The following is a 17,539-nucleotide window of genomic DNA, read 5'->3' as shown; positions in this document are numbered from 1 at the left end:
AAGCCACTTCTGAACTGTGGTTCTGGTTCGGTGCTGGCTGTATAATGGCATCAGAAATGAAAACTGCATGTTGCACTGATCCAAAGCAGCCAGCAGAGAGCTTGGTCATAAGTGTATGCTGTCCTGAATCGTACAAGTGGACATCAAAAGCCACTACCTGGGGACATACGCATGAGATATTTGCATGTGTTGTGTTTATAAATGATCATAAGAAATCACATAAGGATGCCCAGGTACTGGTTTTTTCATCAGCCCAAGTGTGCCATACTTGAGTGCGTCTCAAGAAATGCACAGAACACACGCAAATGTTGGCCAGGTTCTAGCCTTTGAGATCCTGCTGCAGGGCGGCTAGCCATGGTTCTCCTTGATTTCAGATGACTTTGGGTAACCTGAAGAATTCCAGATGCTTCTCTCCGTTAGAAAGATTAGGTCACCCGAAAACTTGGCAGTAGTTAACCACTGTAAGACATGTAGAACAGGTTACGGTTGGTAATTGGTAGGGGTGTGACAAGATCTCGTGCTACGAGATCTCGCAGGATTAAACTCGGCAATATTTCTCGTCACGTTAAATATCTGTCTTGCTAGATTTGTGAACTAATATTTGTGACCTCTGGGGGCGGTAATGCGCCTTTGCTCCGTCGAGCCTGCCAGAGCCTAAAGAAAGAGAAGGAGGAGCTGAAGCTGAGGAGAAGGAGGGAAGGACCGCTTCAACAATGACGTGTTGAAGCAGCCCCCAACCAAAGTCTGTTGGTCAAGTCATGTCCTTTGTCAAAGTAGTTTTCTTACAGTCTCGTCTCGTTCTCGTGATCGTCACATCCCTAGTAATTAGCTTTTACTTGTTCAAATGCGCGTGTAGCCTTTTGCTTCTGTGCCTCCATCATGGCTGACTTCTGATTTGATGACGTAATGTGAAAACTCTCTATTTGATGTAACTCGTGTGTTTACATGCGCACCAGATTCTGATGCAGGCCCATATTCTGGTGAAGGCGACACTGGGAATAAGTCTGCCTCACTTCCTGTTTGTTGCTAGGCAACCTTGCAACTGTAAAAAATAACCAACAAATAGTCTCAAATGCAGCCCCTCTCAGTGGGGAGTCTGGATGTTCTCCCTCCGTCTGCATGGGGTTCCTCCAGGTGCTCAGGTTCTCCCCACCATCTTAAATAAGTATCTGAGGTTAATTACTGTGGTCGGTGCCCCTGGCCAACGTGCCTTGGGGTCCTTGTGGCGATATGCTGCTCTTATCAGCTGCAGCAACACAATTCCCAGCTGCGCCAAGACGTAAAGTAGCTCCCTGTTGAGGGGCATTTTCTGATTAAGGTGCTTCCATGCCCAGTATTGGGAATAATGAACAGGCATATTGCTTCATCGTCATGTGGTTGTAGCAGGTGTTCACATGACTCACTCACAGTTGGAATGCTGTCGTATTCTGATCAGACCAGGAATGTCATGTCTGCAACTTTGTTCAGACTTCCTACAATATTTCCATGGTAAACAGATACTCCTCAATAGCAATAACAATAAGCACATTTAGACAAGGAGCCTTGCAGTCAAACACACCTCAAACGGAACTTCAGCCTGAGCCTGTTGCAGTGAACGTGGAAGCTGAGAAGGGTGAGGGGGAACCAACGAGCCGTAAAATATCGAGCTCACTGAGACAAAGTTCAGAGTGCAGCCCCCTCCGCCAAGCGGCGAGCAGCGAATGAACCAGCTGGGATCTTGATGTTTGCATCTTCTCCCCTTCTCTGCTGGTCCCCCCGCCCCCCCAGCGACAAAACCATGAAACAAGTTGTAATTGTTCTGTGGTGCCAGCGAGGGTTGGACATGTTGCTGCTTCCCTGGGGGTGAAGACGAACCGCGAAGATGATGGTGGTCACAAGTTAGAGATTCTGTTTATTGGAATCAGGTGTTTAGGTGCATCTACGCTTTCACAGAAACTCCTCGGGTGAAGGTCTTTGGGAATTTGAGTTACTTTTCATGCATCACGCTGTTTCCATAACAGCAAAGTGTGAGTCAGAATCCTTTTCTGGTAACACGTCTACTGAATCGTGAGGGCGCTCTGTTGGAAACCGCTGATTTGTGACAGAGGAGTTGTTTGCCTTTCAAGTCCTCACAGATGGCCATAATAATGTGGCTGGTGTTTTCTGTATTCTGGGGTCAAAAACATCAAAATTGAAATGAAAAATTAATTAATTCAGCATTAAAAAATCACAGCAGTCCTTCTGGACCTGCTGAGTCAAAGAGGTGCTCCAGGTTTCTGCTCCCTCCGGTCCTTTCCACCATTTTATATGGTCTCATGGTCATGTGACGAATGACCACGGGAACTGGTAAAATTACAATGAAAGGTCTGAACATGAACAATCAGGCTTTGACTTGATGTGTGTGTGTGTGTGTGTGTGTGTGTGTGTGTGTGTGTGTGTGTGTGTGTGTGTGTGCGCATGCGCGTGCTGCAACCTGCACGCCGGCACCAGTGTGACAACACACTCACAATGATAATGCTAGCACCTGTTCTGCAGGGACGCCATGAGTTTGTTCAACAGGTCAAACTTTGTCTCAGGAGGGGGGCAACAAGGAGGGAGCCTAACAAGGCAGTGGGGCAACAGAGGCTGAACCCAATCTACCTTCTATTTCCTGTCAACTGTGGTGCCTGCAAAGTCAAACCAATGCATCCTCAATGTTGCCTCTTCCCTAGCAATCTGAGTGGCATCTCGAAACAAAGAGGGCAACCTGCAACTGAGAAAAGTGAATTTGAAAACAGTTTGTTGGATTTTTCAAATGTTTTTGTATTTGTGAAGTTATCAATAAATAATTTTATAGCCACATTACTGCAACTAGTAAGAGCAGTTTGATATGTCTGAGGAATGATTTAGGCTCCTGACTCACGTTAGTTGGCTAGCTGACATTAGCTTAGTATATCTAGCACAGACATGCTAACACAACACATTACCGTAAATACAATCCTAAAGGGCCGCTTGAAACAAATATTTTAGGACACATTCACTCAAAACTCTTGATTAACTCCGTTAGCATGAAGGGCAGGTTGCTATTCTGATGGTCCACGCTGTGTTTAAGCTCCACCCCCTCCTGTGTGCGCTGAGGCAATGTGGATCAAGTGAGTTAGAGGAGATGGATGTCTTGGCCTCCAAGCAGGACGCGTTGATGCTGTCTGCCTCTTTGTGAGTTGAGCTACTTCTGAATGCTAAGCTAAACTCACAACAGCGCCATGCTAACCAGGGATGTACGAGAATATCAGCAAGTCAGCAGATAATGACATCCCCCAATGTTGCACGTCAACTGTATCGGTTATAGGCACAATGCGGAGTCGCCATGGTGTCGGGAGAGTTTTGATATTCAGTCATTGTTTGGTCATCGTCACCATTTATTATTTCAGACTAGGTCCATTTGGTGAGAAGACACTTATCAGTGTTTCTGGGTCGTTTGGGGGATGTTTGGTGTACTGTTACACCCATGACAATGGTCCAACAATGACCCGGGCCACGGCGGTGGGCCGCCATACCAGGACCGAGCCCCCAGGAGCAGCACCAGGCCATGAGGCCAGGTTTACATACGTAGTGGAATGACGAGTCACATGATGCTTGCTGGCTCCAACAGGCTATTTTCTCCAAAGCTGACGTAGAAGAAGTGGATGAATCCTCTTGAAGGTCACAACTGCTTCAAAGTGACTAAACGATTTTTCTCCTGAGTTCGCCACGTGCTAGACTCGCTCGACCAGCGGAGGTCTCCAATGCCCTATGAACAACGCGACCTGGACGACCGAACCCAGACGTCCAACTGTCTTTGGCTTCATGACCAACCTTCGTAGCTTGGGGTCCTCTGCTGCATCCAGTTAGCGCTCTACAGCGGCGTCGCATCTCTCTACGTGCTCGATGGTCACGACTTGCTGTGATGATGTCAGCAGAGTTTGAAATTCGGGATGGATGGGAGACCCCATTGAGCAGTACAACAGTCGAATTTCACCGCTGTCCTGTACCGGAGGAGGATGGAACCTGGAACCTGGAACCTGTTCTCAAAACGTGTCAGCGTGTAGTTGGGTTCCCCTCCGCCGAGCCAGACAGCCGTCTGACCTGAAGCAGCCTGACGCAGTGCTCCACCCGTGTGCGTGTCATCACTGTTCAACCTGCAAGTTTACCGTATAGTTGGTTAATGGGAAGCTGTATGATTACTCAACGAGGAGATGACTCCGCCCCCCTCTAACCATGGCCTTGCAGTTGCCATGAAAATGTGCGTGCACGATGACGCTCACATCCAGGTTGGAAGGGCGAGATTTGCATGGGAGCGATCATGAGTCCGCCTCCTCTGATGTCATCGTTTGATAACTGATGAGGGCCTTTGTGTGCGAGACGTTTAAAAAATTACCCCGAATAACTTTCCTGTTGTTGAGTGACAGTGTTCAGGGAATCATCTGCGTGTTGAGATGTCATGTGGTCATGTGACCAGTGGAGACACGCCTCCACGTATTTGTCAAAGTTGTTAAATTCACTATCAAACCTTTCATGAACTTCAGTGAAAATGTTTTTTTGTTTTTTTTGGAATAATGGAAAAGTGAATCTCTTTCTCAGGGAAAACATCTTAAACTGTCAAGTCACATTAACACAAGGAAGAAGAAGCGCTGCTCGGGAGCGTGTGACGCAAGTTCAGTTCTGAGTCGCTCTCTTGCTCCTCTCTCCTTCCGTTCTCAAACTTCTTCAGTCACAGGCGTCTCAGAAGCAGCTGGAAGTCGCCTCTATTCAAATGCTGCCGTTCCCCCGAGCTCACGCGCTAGATTGTTGATTACAAGTCTGGGAGAAAATTACATTATTGATTTGCATCAGGCCCAGCGCTCCCATCGGAGAGACGCACAGAGGCAGGATTTGACTGAAGCTGATGCTCGTCTGTCCCAGCTGCTGAGGAAAGGCTTCATTTAACCAGGGGCCACGTTTACCTCCCGCCCTCAACGTCTCTATCAGTTGTGCATCGTTGGAACTTGGCCACTGAGCCGTCCCGCTCAGGAAACCGCATTCTTCCAGGAGTCTGACCATGTCTGATATGACACTGCTGGCTATTGGACTACACCACCTCTGGGAGGTTCAGGGAGGGAGATGAGAAAGGTTGAGGGGCAAAACAGTGTGAGATGAAAGAGGAAAAGATTGAATAGAGGGGGAGTGAGGGAGAAACAAAGAGAGGCCGGGGACCCAGGAGGGAAGTGGAGAGACAGAGAGAAAGTGAGAAAATCTGCCGCGGCAAGGCCAGAGCCAGATAGACCGAGTCACTCTGGGCGATGGAGACATCAGGACTGACAGAACTGGCCGGCGTCCAGGTAAGAAAAAAAAGGCCGCCTGTACAGGGAATTAGTTGAATTGCCAGGGGCACGGCTTCAACAGCCATGTCTGGAGAACTGACAACTGTAGATGAGCCAAGAGACACTGAGGAAATATGTCAGGCAATCAGCTGAGGCTGACAGGCGTAGCTAGCCGCGGCTGCTAAAAATCTATTGACTCAATAGGACCTGACTGCCTGATACAGTGTGTTTGTGCAGGGGGGCTCAGCGGACGGAGGGCAGCGCCACTCTTCTTCTGTTATTCTTGCCTGTGTTCAGTGAGGAATTTCAACCTCAGCCGTCAGCGTGCACATCAGCGTGCTGCTTGCATGGCAGACGTATCACACGCCAGTTGTCACAGCGATAGCCTCTAATTACACCGCACCTGCCAACACGCTGCAGCAAGGACACGCAGATTAACACATGCGCATATATTTTTAATCTGTTCTATATCAGGCACATTGTTAGGAGAGAAAACCAGAAAACAAGCAAGCAAACCAGTGTGTAATCCATAATAGATCTGAGGCGGGGGTGCATGCTTGACGCTCGGCAGTTCCTGACATCAGACAATCCATTTGCCAATTTGAGAAAAAAAAACATCTTTTTTTATTCCCTTTGATGAACGTACACATGCAGTACATTGTAGCTAACATGTGGGGGGTCTGATAGTTATCAGCTGAACACAATGAAGACAGCGAGCTGCTGAGAGCAGGCAGCATTACCAGTACCATACCAGTTTGTTTGCATGGCGCTGTGGAGCGGTTTTGGCCCGTGACTGTGGTTAATATTCAGAGGGACGCCCCTTTACGTTGCCAGTGTCAGTGAGCACTGATTAAACAGCCGGCATGCAAAAACATATGTGACAGCCAGTGATATTACTGGATGTTTATCTACTCCAGAGCAATCTTATTATCTATTACATTTGCATTCTGGTGCGCCTTTGTTTGCTGCAGTGTGTTAAATCAGGTCTTATTAACACCTGTGTGTGTGTGTGTGTGTGTGTGTGTGTGTGTGTGTGTGTGTGTGTGTGTGTCCTTGAGAGGAGAGCAAGGTTGAAGGGAGAGATAATCTCCACTATGACTGCTCTTCAGGAGCTTCTTCAGTCTATTCACAGGCCATCAGGGGGCGTCCTATTGATATCAAATCCATGAAAAGTTCAGGGAATAAACTCAAAGACTCAAGGTTGAGTATAACTCGTGGTTAACGGCGGAGGTAATTTCCGTCTCATAGCCCATTATTTTTATGCAGATGGAGTGCGTACGTCCCCGAGCGTTCGCAGGCAAGCTGGCGGCCATGCTGCTGGTACGCAGTGACCTGTCCTCCATCACACCTGCAGGTCAAAGTTTCAATCTTCTGTCAAACACTTCAACATCTACAACTTCAAAGGTCTGTTTTACTTTTTACATCAGCTTGGCTGACTCATTCAGATGATTGACATGCTCCCACACGTCTGCTAGATAATCACTTGGACAGTGTTTTTCTCTCTGAGACATTTTGAACACATGACTTTGGTTTATGAGGTTTAGTACATAGTTATGAAACTTTGGAAGTTGCCGTACACCAGTGGAACTGGGAATATCCCAGAGAAACAAGTAGCATCCAAAACATCTGCATGTAAACGCTGTCAGGGTGAGTCTCATTGTGTAATAACCTGAGCATGACAGCACCTTAGCAACAACAGACTGATTATGTGTATCATTGTAGTCCAACAGGAAGTGGTCATCTCCTGGTTCCTCCACCAACAGGAAGTGGTCATCCCCTGGTTCCTCCACCAACAGGAAGTGGTCATCTCCTGGTTCCTCCACCAATAGGAAGTGGTCATCCCCTGGTTCCTCCACCAACAGGAAGTGGTCATCTCCTGGTTCCTCCCCCAGCAGCCAATAGGATCGCTCCATGTGATTGTGGTGATTGAACCAGTAAATCAGCTCTGGTGAACAAAAGTTGATGATCTTCCAGGTTGAGTTCATCAAGATCATCTTCACTAATGAACCCTCTGATGATGCTGGAAGCCTGGATGCTACGGTTAGCAGTGCTAAGCTAACGTTAGCCTATGAAGGAGCTACACCAGGGTCACATGACCACAAGGTCACCACCACTAAACTTAAGGCTTCTTGTGTTCCCCCTGATGACCTTTAATGACCTCCATGACCTCTGTAGGCTCCTCCAGACTCTTGTTAGCAACCCAGGTTTTTAAGACTCCACCACTCCAACATCCACCAGTCTGGTGTTTACTGGTGGATCTGATGTAGAACTGAACCTCCACCATCCACCAGTCAGGTGTTTACTGGTGGATCTGATGTAGAACTGAACCTCCACCATCCACCAGTCTGGTGTTTACTGGTGGATCTGATGTAGAACTGAACCTCCACCATCCACCGCTCTGGTGTTTACTGGTGGATCTGATGTAGAACTGAACCTCCACCATCCACCAGTCTGGTGTTTACTGGTGGATCTGATGTAGAACTGAACCTCCACCATCCACCAGTCTGGTGTTTATTTTCTTGTCAATTAACATCCTGTTTATTAAACATACTGAATTTGACAGGTGCCAGAAGATATGAACATTACTGATGGAAATACTAGACTTAAAACTCAGAAAAACTAGTTTCAGAGCATAGCAAGAAGGTTGTGGATGGAGCCCCGGCTGCAGCACGGGGTCTTTCTGGGTGAGTCTCCATGTTCTCCCTGTTCCTGCTGGGTTCTCTCTGGTACTCCAGCTTCCTCCACAGTCCAAAGACATCAAGAGGGACCAGGTTAATCCAGACTCTAAATTGACCGTAGGCGTGGCTGGGAGAGCCAATGGTTGTCTGTCTCTATGTGTTGGCCCTGCCATGGACTGGTGACCTGTCCAGGGGGAGGCTGCTGGGATAGGCTCCACCCCCACCACCCTCAACAGGAGAAGAGGGGGAAGATGGAGGGAGGGATGGAGGGATGATGGGTGGATGGAGGGATGGATGGATGGAGGGATGATGGATGGATAGATGGAAGGATGATGGAGGGATGGATGGGTGGATGGATGGATGGATGGATGGATGGATGGGTGGATGGATGGATGGATGGATGGATGGATGGATGGATGGAAAATGCTCTTAATCTACATGAACTCCAGTCCCCCTCCTGTTCCCTAGTCCACCCTGTTACTGTAGCGCCACTTATGTACAAACCATAGTCAAAGACAGGCCTCTGCCTGTCAGTGAAGTCGTCCGTGTGCCGGTGTGGTCGTTGTGGACTTGATGCTCCACCACGTCAGGCAGAAATGTTGTGATTCTGCTTCCACACAGACAGACAATCAGAGGTGTTAGCAGAACCTTCCACCCTGCAGGAGTGGCAAAGGTGAAGATGGTGATAAAGCAACACTTTTCTCTCAGAATCAGCCATCGTTACATGACAAGCTGCTGTTACATGATGAGCTGTTGTTACATGACAAGCTGCTGTTACATGATGAGCTGTTGTTACATGATGAGCTGTTGTTACATGATGAGCTGTTGTTACATGACGAGCTGCTGTTACATGATGAGCTGTTGTTACATGATGAGCTGTTGTGACATGATGAGCTGTTGTTACATGATGAGCTGCTGTTACATGATGAGCTGTTGTTGCATGATGAGCTGTTGTTACATGACGAGCTGTTGTTACATGACGAGCTGTTGTTACATGACAAGCTTCTGTTACATGACGAGCTGCTGTTACATGATGAGCTGTTGACATGATGAGCTGTTGTGACATGATGAGCTGTTGTTACATGACGAGCTGTTGTTACATGACGAGCTGCTGTTACATGACGAGCTGTTGTTACATGATGAGCTGATGTTACATGATGAGCTGCTGTTACATGACGAGCTGTTGTTACATGATGAGCTGTTGTTACATGATGAGCTGTTGTCACATGATGAGCTGCTGTTACATGACGAGCTGCTGTTACATGATGAGTCGCTACATAGTTGGGCTCTTTATGTAATCACTTGTTACATTATTACATCATGACCAAGGCGTTACTACGTTATGTGCTCATGATTTTATTACATTAGAGTTGCTACAGGGTTTCAGGTGGTGTTAGCATCACGCTAATCAATACCGTTAGTTACCTGCAGGAAGCGTTTTCTTGTGGGGTTTTTGAGCGAAGCCTGTTACTTTGAAAGCCAATGCCTCAAGTATTCTCTCACTCACCTGAACATGCGTGTGCAGGTGTGACGTGAACATGTTATCAGCCACTGGTTGTCTCTCTCTGGACAAACACAGCTGACTCAGCAGAATAAAGCTGTTGACACTTTACACTTGAAACTCAAGCGTCTGGGACGGGCGCAGAGACGTGGGCCAGACCACTCGGCTCGGTGTCAGTCTCCATCTCTTGGGGGACTCAGCACCACTCTCTTCCCCTACCCATCATTCACAGCAGGGAATGACTTTTTTCTCGTTCCTTTTTTTTAATTTAGGTCAGCGGTTCCAAAGCTTCAACCTCCCAACCATGATGACGCACACCCAGTCCCCCAATGCCACCCACCGCGAGTAGAAGATACCTTCTTCTACACGTCATCTTGAGATGAGGTGCATTCTGAATCGCCCGCATTCATTTATTTATTAATATGTCAGCTTTGGATTTTAAATTTTTCAAAAGAAATGTTGATTTACACGTCTTTGTTGTTTGGGAAAATCACACTTCTAGTCACTCCAAACCGCTGTCATGTTTTTATCTCGCACACCCCCACACTTTGGGAATCCCTGACTCAGGCCTGCTGTTTTTAACTCAGTAACCGATGTGATTTAGACGCAGAAAAGTGCTTGAAACAAAACCTCCTTTAGTAAAAGTAGAATTACGCACCCTGAAATAAACTTTGACAAGTAAACAAAAAACACTCAATCACAGAAACTCAAGGCGATGTAATTTAACCTTCCGTCGATGGAACAAATGTTGGAATGCATCAAGCATGTTTTAACCACTGAGTTGATTTCATCAACGCCACCATCGCTGACTCGTTGTCGACTCTGTCCCTCTGGCTCGTAGGACTCACTCCTGCTGGGGACTCCACCTGGACTTCAACATTTACCTAAGACTATATTTGATCCAGGAAATGCGTCTGTCTGCATTAGAAGTAATGTTACTGCTTTGTTTTACAGTATTTTACTTGAAAATCTGAGGTCAGTGAGGCCCCTTTTCATCAATTAGTAGTTTGAAACGGCAACATTGGGGCTATAAACAGAAACATATGTTTTGAATCAGGATCATTAATTGTCTTGTTCCTTCTTGCCAGACACATTACAGCATGACTGCGGCGGCCTGGCTAACACTTACATGACGAGTGTCCTGGCGAACAAACCAAGCATCTGCCATCCCTCCCTATTCTCAGCCTCCAATGTCATTAAGCCGATTCAAGATACTTTGTTAGCATCAACTGTGGAGTAATGATGCATGTTTACTGATCACTCCAACTGCTTCTGTCTTTATAAGCCTGCTGGGCCGCTTTCACTGCTCAAAAAAGAGGCTTTTCTTCCCCAAACCAATCATCCACCAAACGAGGAAAAGCCGGAGTAATTAAGTATTGATCACACAGAGCAGGTAAAGTATTAAAGTGAGGCTGGTTGGCCAGACATTTGTCATCACAAAGACTAATGAGCAGGAGCCACAGATGAAATATGAGAATTCCTCTCTAATTTTAATTAATCTGAAGCTCAGAGTGACCAGAGCGACTCCAGCAGTGTGTGTATGAATTTAGCTCGCTTTCATTCCCTTTACAATTGAATGAAGGTCCTTGGTCCCTGTGCTCGCAATAAAATCGCCCGCATTACATTTTGATGAGTAAAGATGATGAAAAGATGTAGGAAAGTCCAAACCACATCAAACATAAGTGTGCGAGTTATTACTGAATATTCTTATCTGCCGTGTTTTTATAAAGGCTGTATTTCCTTTGAGTGTGCCGCGTCTTCATGGCTACCGCGGGTGTTTTACTGCTGATTGGATCAGCTTATGAGTGTGTGTTTTGTCCTTTTATCCCCTAACCTCCCTCAAACACACACCGCTACAGCAGACAAGCGTAATATACTCCAACAACCAGCACAACCTCACATAAACGTTTTCATTGGACGGGAGTTTTGTTGACCGCTCTGTGCAGAAAATCTATGAGGCTCATTCTTAGAAGCATAAACATGGCTTCAATCTAGTAGGGTCATAAACTGCTAATACATACTGCCGAGCAACCGCGTACATACAGTGGCACACATGTCACATACAGTGGGAAGCCAATTCCCATTGTTTTGATGTGGGTCGTGATCCTAAATGTGACATTTTCCTGCTCAGCACAAGCTGGACTGACCTGCTGCATCTGCTGCTGCGGCTGATGCTGCTGCTGCTGCGGCTGCTGCTGCTGCTGCTGCGGCTGCGTCTGCTGCTGCGGCTGATGCTGCTGCTGCGGCTGATGCTGCTGCTGCGGCTGCTGCTGCTGCTGCTGCTGCTGCTGCTGCGGCTGCTGCTGCTGCTGCTGCGTCTGCTGCTGCGGCTGCGGCTGCTGCTGCGGCTGCGGCTGCTGCTGCTGCGTCTGCTGCTGCTGCTGCTTGGTTTTTTCCAGCTGGCTCAAAAATGCATGTAAATGTAGGTTACAACTTTTGATAGTGCTGCTGGTTTGGTTTAGGATTTTAAAAAATAAAGGAAAAGAGCAGAGGCTGACCCAGATTTGATGTTGTTTACACTCCCAGCACGAAGGCGGCCACAAGGTGAAGATGTTTCTAAGTCATTTTCTCGCTGTTGTCACAGAAGCGTGAGTCTTGCGTGGACCTGGTGGTAGCGCTGCGTTTGATTGTTCAAGAAGTGGTGGGAAAAAAAACAGCATCCAACACTGAAAAATAGAGAGTTGATTGAAGGTGGAACTCTGATTGAGCCAGGCATCATCAATCGAGCCAGACTTACAGCAAATATCACACAGATGTTCTTTAAGGCCGCTGCTATTTCCATTCAGTTGATTTATAATTCAGTGTGTGTGTGTGTGTGTGTGTGTGTGTGTGTGTGTGTGTGTGCGCATCTGTGTGTGTACGCATCTGTGTGTGTCTGTGTGTGTGTGTGTGAGCCATCCTGGTTGCTGCGGGGTTTTGCGGAGCAGATACAGTCGACTGCAGGGTCATGTCATCCATCCTGCGTGATCACGCACAACGGAGAAGTTTACCCCAGAGGTTGTCTGCCAGGGCGTCTTCAAACAAGAAGCCTTTGTGAAAGGTTCTCCCCTAACCTGAACCAGGGCTTTCTGGCGGGGGGCCGGTGCCCCCTGTGGAGGTGGTCTCAGCCACAGATGGATGCAGATGTGACCTCTCGTCTATCTCTGAGTAAGAGCGGGAACTTCGCCACGAAGACCTGAATTCTTGTGTCTCAGGCTGGAAGGTAGAAAAGTGCATCAGACATCAGGGATTTTGTTTGTCCCTGAATTCTTGTAGTTTCCAGCAGTCTCGACTCAGGCAAAGCTTGCAGAGCAGACCTGGGCTGCGCTATCAGTCGGAATGTAGCAAACCCGTGCAAAGGGAGGAGTCACGATGACCCGCTCTTATAAAGTGAAAAGCTGCTTACATCAGCAATGACATCACAGCGCTAAATCAGACTAATTCTGCATTAGTGCTTATTGGCTAACATCATATCATGTTTAACGGTTTTAATATCCAAACCAGCAGGGCAGCCGCACTGTCCTTGAGAGAGATTGAGGAGTGGGAGGGGCCAGCCTGCGGGGACGCTCTTGTGTGTAAAGTTACTTCATTTGTCAGTTTAGTGAATGACTGGAGGTCACAGCATGAGCCTCCTTCAGGGGACGTAGGACTTCAGTGTTCCATCAGACACTCTGAGAGAAAAGTGGAAATGTTGAGAAAAAAGTTGAACTAATTCAGAGGAGGAAGTTTCTCTTGGCGACTGAAGTTGACCCTCATCAAGCAGCGTGCATGGACGACACGTCCGGTCAGAACCAGAATGCTTCATTGTCAAGGTGCAGCAAGAGTAAAAACACAACTTGTGAAAATACAAGTATAGAACTAAAAATCAAGTACAAGTAAATATAATATATGAATATAAATACGTACAGAAGAGCCAGTAGGCGGTGGGATGAATAAGTAAAGGAATGGACAGAGCGCCCGGCGTGGGCGAGTTGGTGGCTGAGCTTCTGTGAGCGCGACGGAGGAGAACTGCCTGTTCAAGCTCACGAGGCCTCGCATTGTTGACTTTGTGATTAACTTTGACTTTATTCTCAATGTGCTGTTGTTTTTTGAGGGTCCATAACAAAAAATCTCCCTCTCCTCATTTCTTTCCTCTTCGCCGGCTGCGCGCCTCGGTGGGACACCTGCTGGTGGAACTGGTGACAGCAAGCCAGTGTGAGACTTCAACATTTTATCGGCCCAGAGACGTGAGATATGGAGACATGATGTGTGAGCCATCCTGGTTGCTGCGGGGTTTTGCGGAGCAGATACAGTCGACTGCAGGGTCATGTCATCCATCCTGCGCGATCACGCACAACGGAGAAGTTTACCCCAGAGGTTGTCTGCCAGGGCGTCTTCAAACAAGAAGCCTTTGTGAAAGGTTCTCCCCTAACCTGAACCAGGGCTTTCTGGCGGGGGGCCGGTGCCCCCTGTGGAGGTGGTCTCAGCCACAGATGGATGCAGATGTGACCTCTCGTCTATCTCTGAGTAAGAGCGGGAACTTCGCCACGAAGACCTGAATTCTTGTGTCTCAGGCTGGAAGGTAGAAAAGTGCATCATGACCCCCCCCCCCCCCCCCCCAGCTCTTAAATGCTTCTGGTCTGTGTCAAATTGCTCAGCATCTCCCTCTAGGGTGTGGCAATAGGAGTGGCAGAGTTTAGGAGCTCCTCTTGTTGTTCCATTTATTGCACGTCCTTAAACTGATTCCTAAATTGTATCCTACAAATGAGATGGATTTCATGTTTAATAGAAACGTTTCTGAGCCTACGGCTTAAACAAATTACAACAAGATTACTATGATACACCAATAAATTGCCTCATCATTTTTTCTTCAAGTTCTTAAAGAACGCTAATACAAGCTTGCAGCTGTGTTGTGGCGCTGCAGAGGCAACGAGCCTGTAAATCCTCAGACGTGTGTGTTCACCACCTCAGATTCGAGTTCGGATTTGGGCTCCAACACAGCAGCAACAAAATGAAAGGGACACCCACAGCGTGTGTGTGAGTGTGTGTGTGTGTGTGTGTGTGTATACATGGTGCGTGTGCTTGTGGAGGGGTGTCCACCCCCTGTCTGGCTACCATGTACATGCATGGCTATGCAGGAGTATATTTTGTGTGTGTGTGTGTGTGTGTGTGTGTGTGTGTGTGTGTGTGTGTGTGGGTGTGTATGCAGATGGAGCATTTGAAAGCAGGCTGCCCCCCCGCTGCGCCCCACAGAGACTGTGATTAGCTCGTCACTCTGGGACAGAGACCCCAGCCAGCGTTCGTGTCGCCGCTCGCTGACTTTATTGATGAGCTGCCACCGGCGATGACGAGTGTTCTCGGAGCCTCAGCGGGAAGCCCGGACCACACCAGACTTCGGGGTCCCTCCTTAGATCATGCGTGAAGCATCTTCATCCCCCAAACACGGAGGACTTTTAGATCAGGATTCACCTGGATCGTTCATGGTTGAGGAGGGCGATGATTCTGAGGTCAAAAGGTCACATTCCTACACGAGATGTTTTGTTTCCGCCTGCCGATCGAGGGCAGCGCCACTCCCACTTACAGATCAACTAAGATTACATTCCTCAGGCGCCCAACCCTCTGGAGCCTGGCGGTGAAATGCTGGTAGAGACGGTTCAAGAGCAGCTTGATAGCTTTCTGCTGACAACATTTGTACCCACCAGTTATGCTGCCATGTTGTTTTCTTCTCCATCTGATTGAGAGGAGGACTTGTATGGAGGGCCCATCTGTACAGACACTACAGTACTCCAGTACTGCAACAGGTACTTCACCAGGAACACTTCATCTGGTGTTTGTGTGACCAGCCCCTCTAGAGGGGGCTGACGAGTCAGTTTAACCTCCAGGTTTAGTTCAGGCGTGTAAATGTGTACCGAGCCGTTGGTCCCAATGGTGGGAGCGCCTGAAGTGTTTTCCAGACTCTCACAAAGACGGAAGCGGACCACATGCTTGTTTCTATGGAGACTGACTCCAGGTTTCATGGAGGAAGGAGTTCAGGTGGGAAACAAAGATGCTTGTGTGCCTCGGATCCCTTTTAGTTCACAAAATGTTTAAAATAACGATAAATGGCAGAGCAACTCTCACTGGCCGCTGGGTCGGAGGAGGAGGAGACCCACAGAGGTTAGAAGAGTTCAATGCGTGCATAGCGCCAGGCGCTAAACACAAGCTAACAGTCTTGAAATGAAACGTGTCATCGACGTCCAGGACTGCAACAAAGCCTCATACAGTTTAACTGTAGGAGGCTAGTCGTAGTACTAGTACTAGCACTACACTGTAAATTAACAACCAGCAGAACGTCTGAAAACTGGATCGTTTTCAGCCAAAGATCAACTGAAGGGAATTCCTCGAGACCTCCCTCCGTTCTCGCTGATAGACAGACCTCCTTCTTCCTCTCCGTTCACACCGACTTGACAAGCGAATGGAAACCCAACCAGTGAGGTTGAGGCCGAGGGGCTCAGATGTTAGAGCAGCACATGTAGCTGGAAAACCAAAGGTCCCAGAACACAGGGAGGGTGCTGGTCCAGCAGGTCCGGGGTAAGTGAAGGTCCTGGAACACATCAGTGTCACAGTTCCTTTAGCAAATGAGCTCCTTGTCCTCGTGCCATATCCAAATCACAGGAGGTGCAACACCATGGAGAGCTGGGCTCCAGTGTTGACATGAGATGAGAATGTGGGACGTTTGTTCAAACATTGTTCCAGTTGGAGAAGGGTTTGTCTCTGACATCGGTATTTAAATCAGCAGTCCATTTTTCTGCCACAGCTGATAGTCTTCATTTCTGGCATGCGTGAAAATTGCATTCCAACTTACACCAACAAAAACAATGAGTTGCAGGCATCTGCGCCTGCAGCACTGCTGCAATACCCATGAGCTGAGGACGGAGCGGAGAGGAGCGCGTACACCTGTTTATTACCCAGGTGATTCTGCAGTTACGAGCTTTACTTTTCACACCAGTCACTTCAATTCAGGCTTCCGCCTTTATCTGACTGTGCTGAATATATCTCCACACAGTACAGACGTCCTCTGTACACCCAGCGTCTTATCTGGGCACAGCAGTCTTCACACGGGAACAGTTGTGATATCAGGCTGTTGCATCACTCCTGCAGACAGGTGGGGGGCGGGGGGGGGGGCACTACAAAAGCACCAGGAATAAATCATTTGGCTTTTGTTATTATAATTCAAATGAGTAAATGGAGCAGTTGGCTTCTGAAAATACAGATGGCTCTAGCAAAACACGAGTTTGAGTGGAATGGTGCTGCTTTTAGTGTAAGTAGGCAATTAAAAAGAGGAGTTTCACAAAGGTGCGGCGTCATTGCAGCAAAAATCCCCCGGCAGAGAGTTGATGTCCGACAAAGCTGCAGACCACATGTTTTTGTTTGTCAGCCAACAAACGCAGCTGTCTCATTGGTAAATAAACTACTACTACTACTACTACAACTACTACTATTACTACTGCTACTACTACTATTACTACTGCTACTACTACCACTACTGCTACTACTACTGCTATTATTACTACGACTACTACTATTACTACTGCTACTACTACCACTACTGCTACTACTACTGCTATTATTACTACGACTACTACTATTACTACTGCTACTACTACCACTACTGCTACTACTACTACTACTATTACTACTGCTACTACTACCACTACTGCTACTACTACCACTACTGCTACTACTACTGCTACTATTACTACTGCTACTACTACCACTACTGCTACTACTACCACTACTATGACTACTGCTACTACTACTGCTACTATTACTACGACTACTACTATTACTACTGCTACTACTACCACTACTATGACTACTGCTACTACTACTGCTACTATTACTACGACTACTACTATTACTACTGCTACTACTACCACTACTATGACTACTGCTACTACTACTGCTACTATTACTACGACTACTACTATTACTACTGCTACTACTACCACTACTGCTACTACTACTGCTACTATTACTACGACTACTACTATTACTACTGCTACTACTACCACTACTGCTACTACTACCACTACTATGACTACTGCTACTACTACTGCTACTAT

The 17,539-nt window shown here is 47.4% G+C and overlaps 1 protein-coding gene across 2 annotated transcripts; it reads left to right on the top strand.

Moving 5' to 3' along the window:
- Positions 1 to 4,849: 4,849 nt before the first annotated feature.
- LOC147242168 (uncharacterized) lies at positions 4,850 to 16,562 on the top strand. 2 transcript variants are annotated; one of them, XM_086190296.1, is made up of 4 exons: positions 4,850 to 5,315; positions 6,564 to 6,701; positions 7,020 to 7,219; positions 13,641 to 16,562. In XM_086190296.1, the coding sequence occupies exons 1-3, from the start codon at positions 5,277 to 5,279 to the stop codon at positions 7,197 to 7,199; spliced, it is 357 nt and encodes a 118-aa protein (XP_086046422.1). In that variant the 5' UTR covers positions 4,850 to 5,276; the 3' UTR covers positions 7,200 to 7,219; positions 13,641 to 16,562. The 2 variants fall into 2 exon arrangements, with proteins under 2 accessions (XP_086046422.1, XP_086046420.1); XM_086190294.1 differs by lacking the exon at positions 13,641 to 16,562 and having other exon boundaries at positions 7,020 to 8,212.
- The last annotated feature ends 977 nt before the right edge of the window (positions 16,563 to 17,539 follow it).

Source organism: Aulostomus chinensis, chromosome 20, assembly GCF_037954235.1.
Source record: "Aulostomus chinensis isolate RoL2024-O1b breed Wild chromosome 20, RoL_Achi_v1.0, whole genome shotgun sequence".
Taxonomy (NCBI): domain Eukaryota; kingdom Metazoa; phylum Chordata; class Actinopteri; order Syngnathiformes; family Aulostomidae; genus Aulostomus; species Aulostomus chinensis.
Note: the sequence above shows the minus strand (reverse complement) of the source record. Positions and strands in the feature narration are given on the sequence as shown.

Excerpts from the sequence above, each read along its gene's own strand:
- LOC147242168 (XM_086190296.1), top strand. The coding sequence starts at position 5,277 with ATGGAGACATCAGGACTGACAGAACTGGCCGGCGTCCAG. Across the intron at positions 5,316-6,563 it reads CAGAACTGGCCGGCGTCCAG|ATGGAGTGCGTACGTCCCCG; the intron begins GTAAGAAAAAAA and ends ATTTTTATGCAG. Across the intron at positions 6,702-7,019 it reads CAACATCTACAACTTCAAAG|TCCAACAGGAAGTGGTCATC; the intron begins GTCTGTTTTACT and ends GTATCATTGTAG.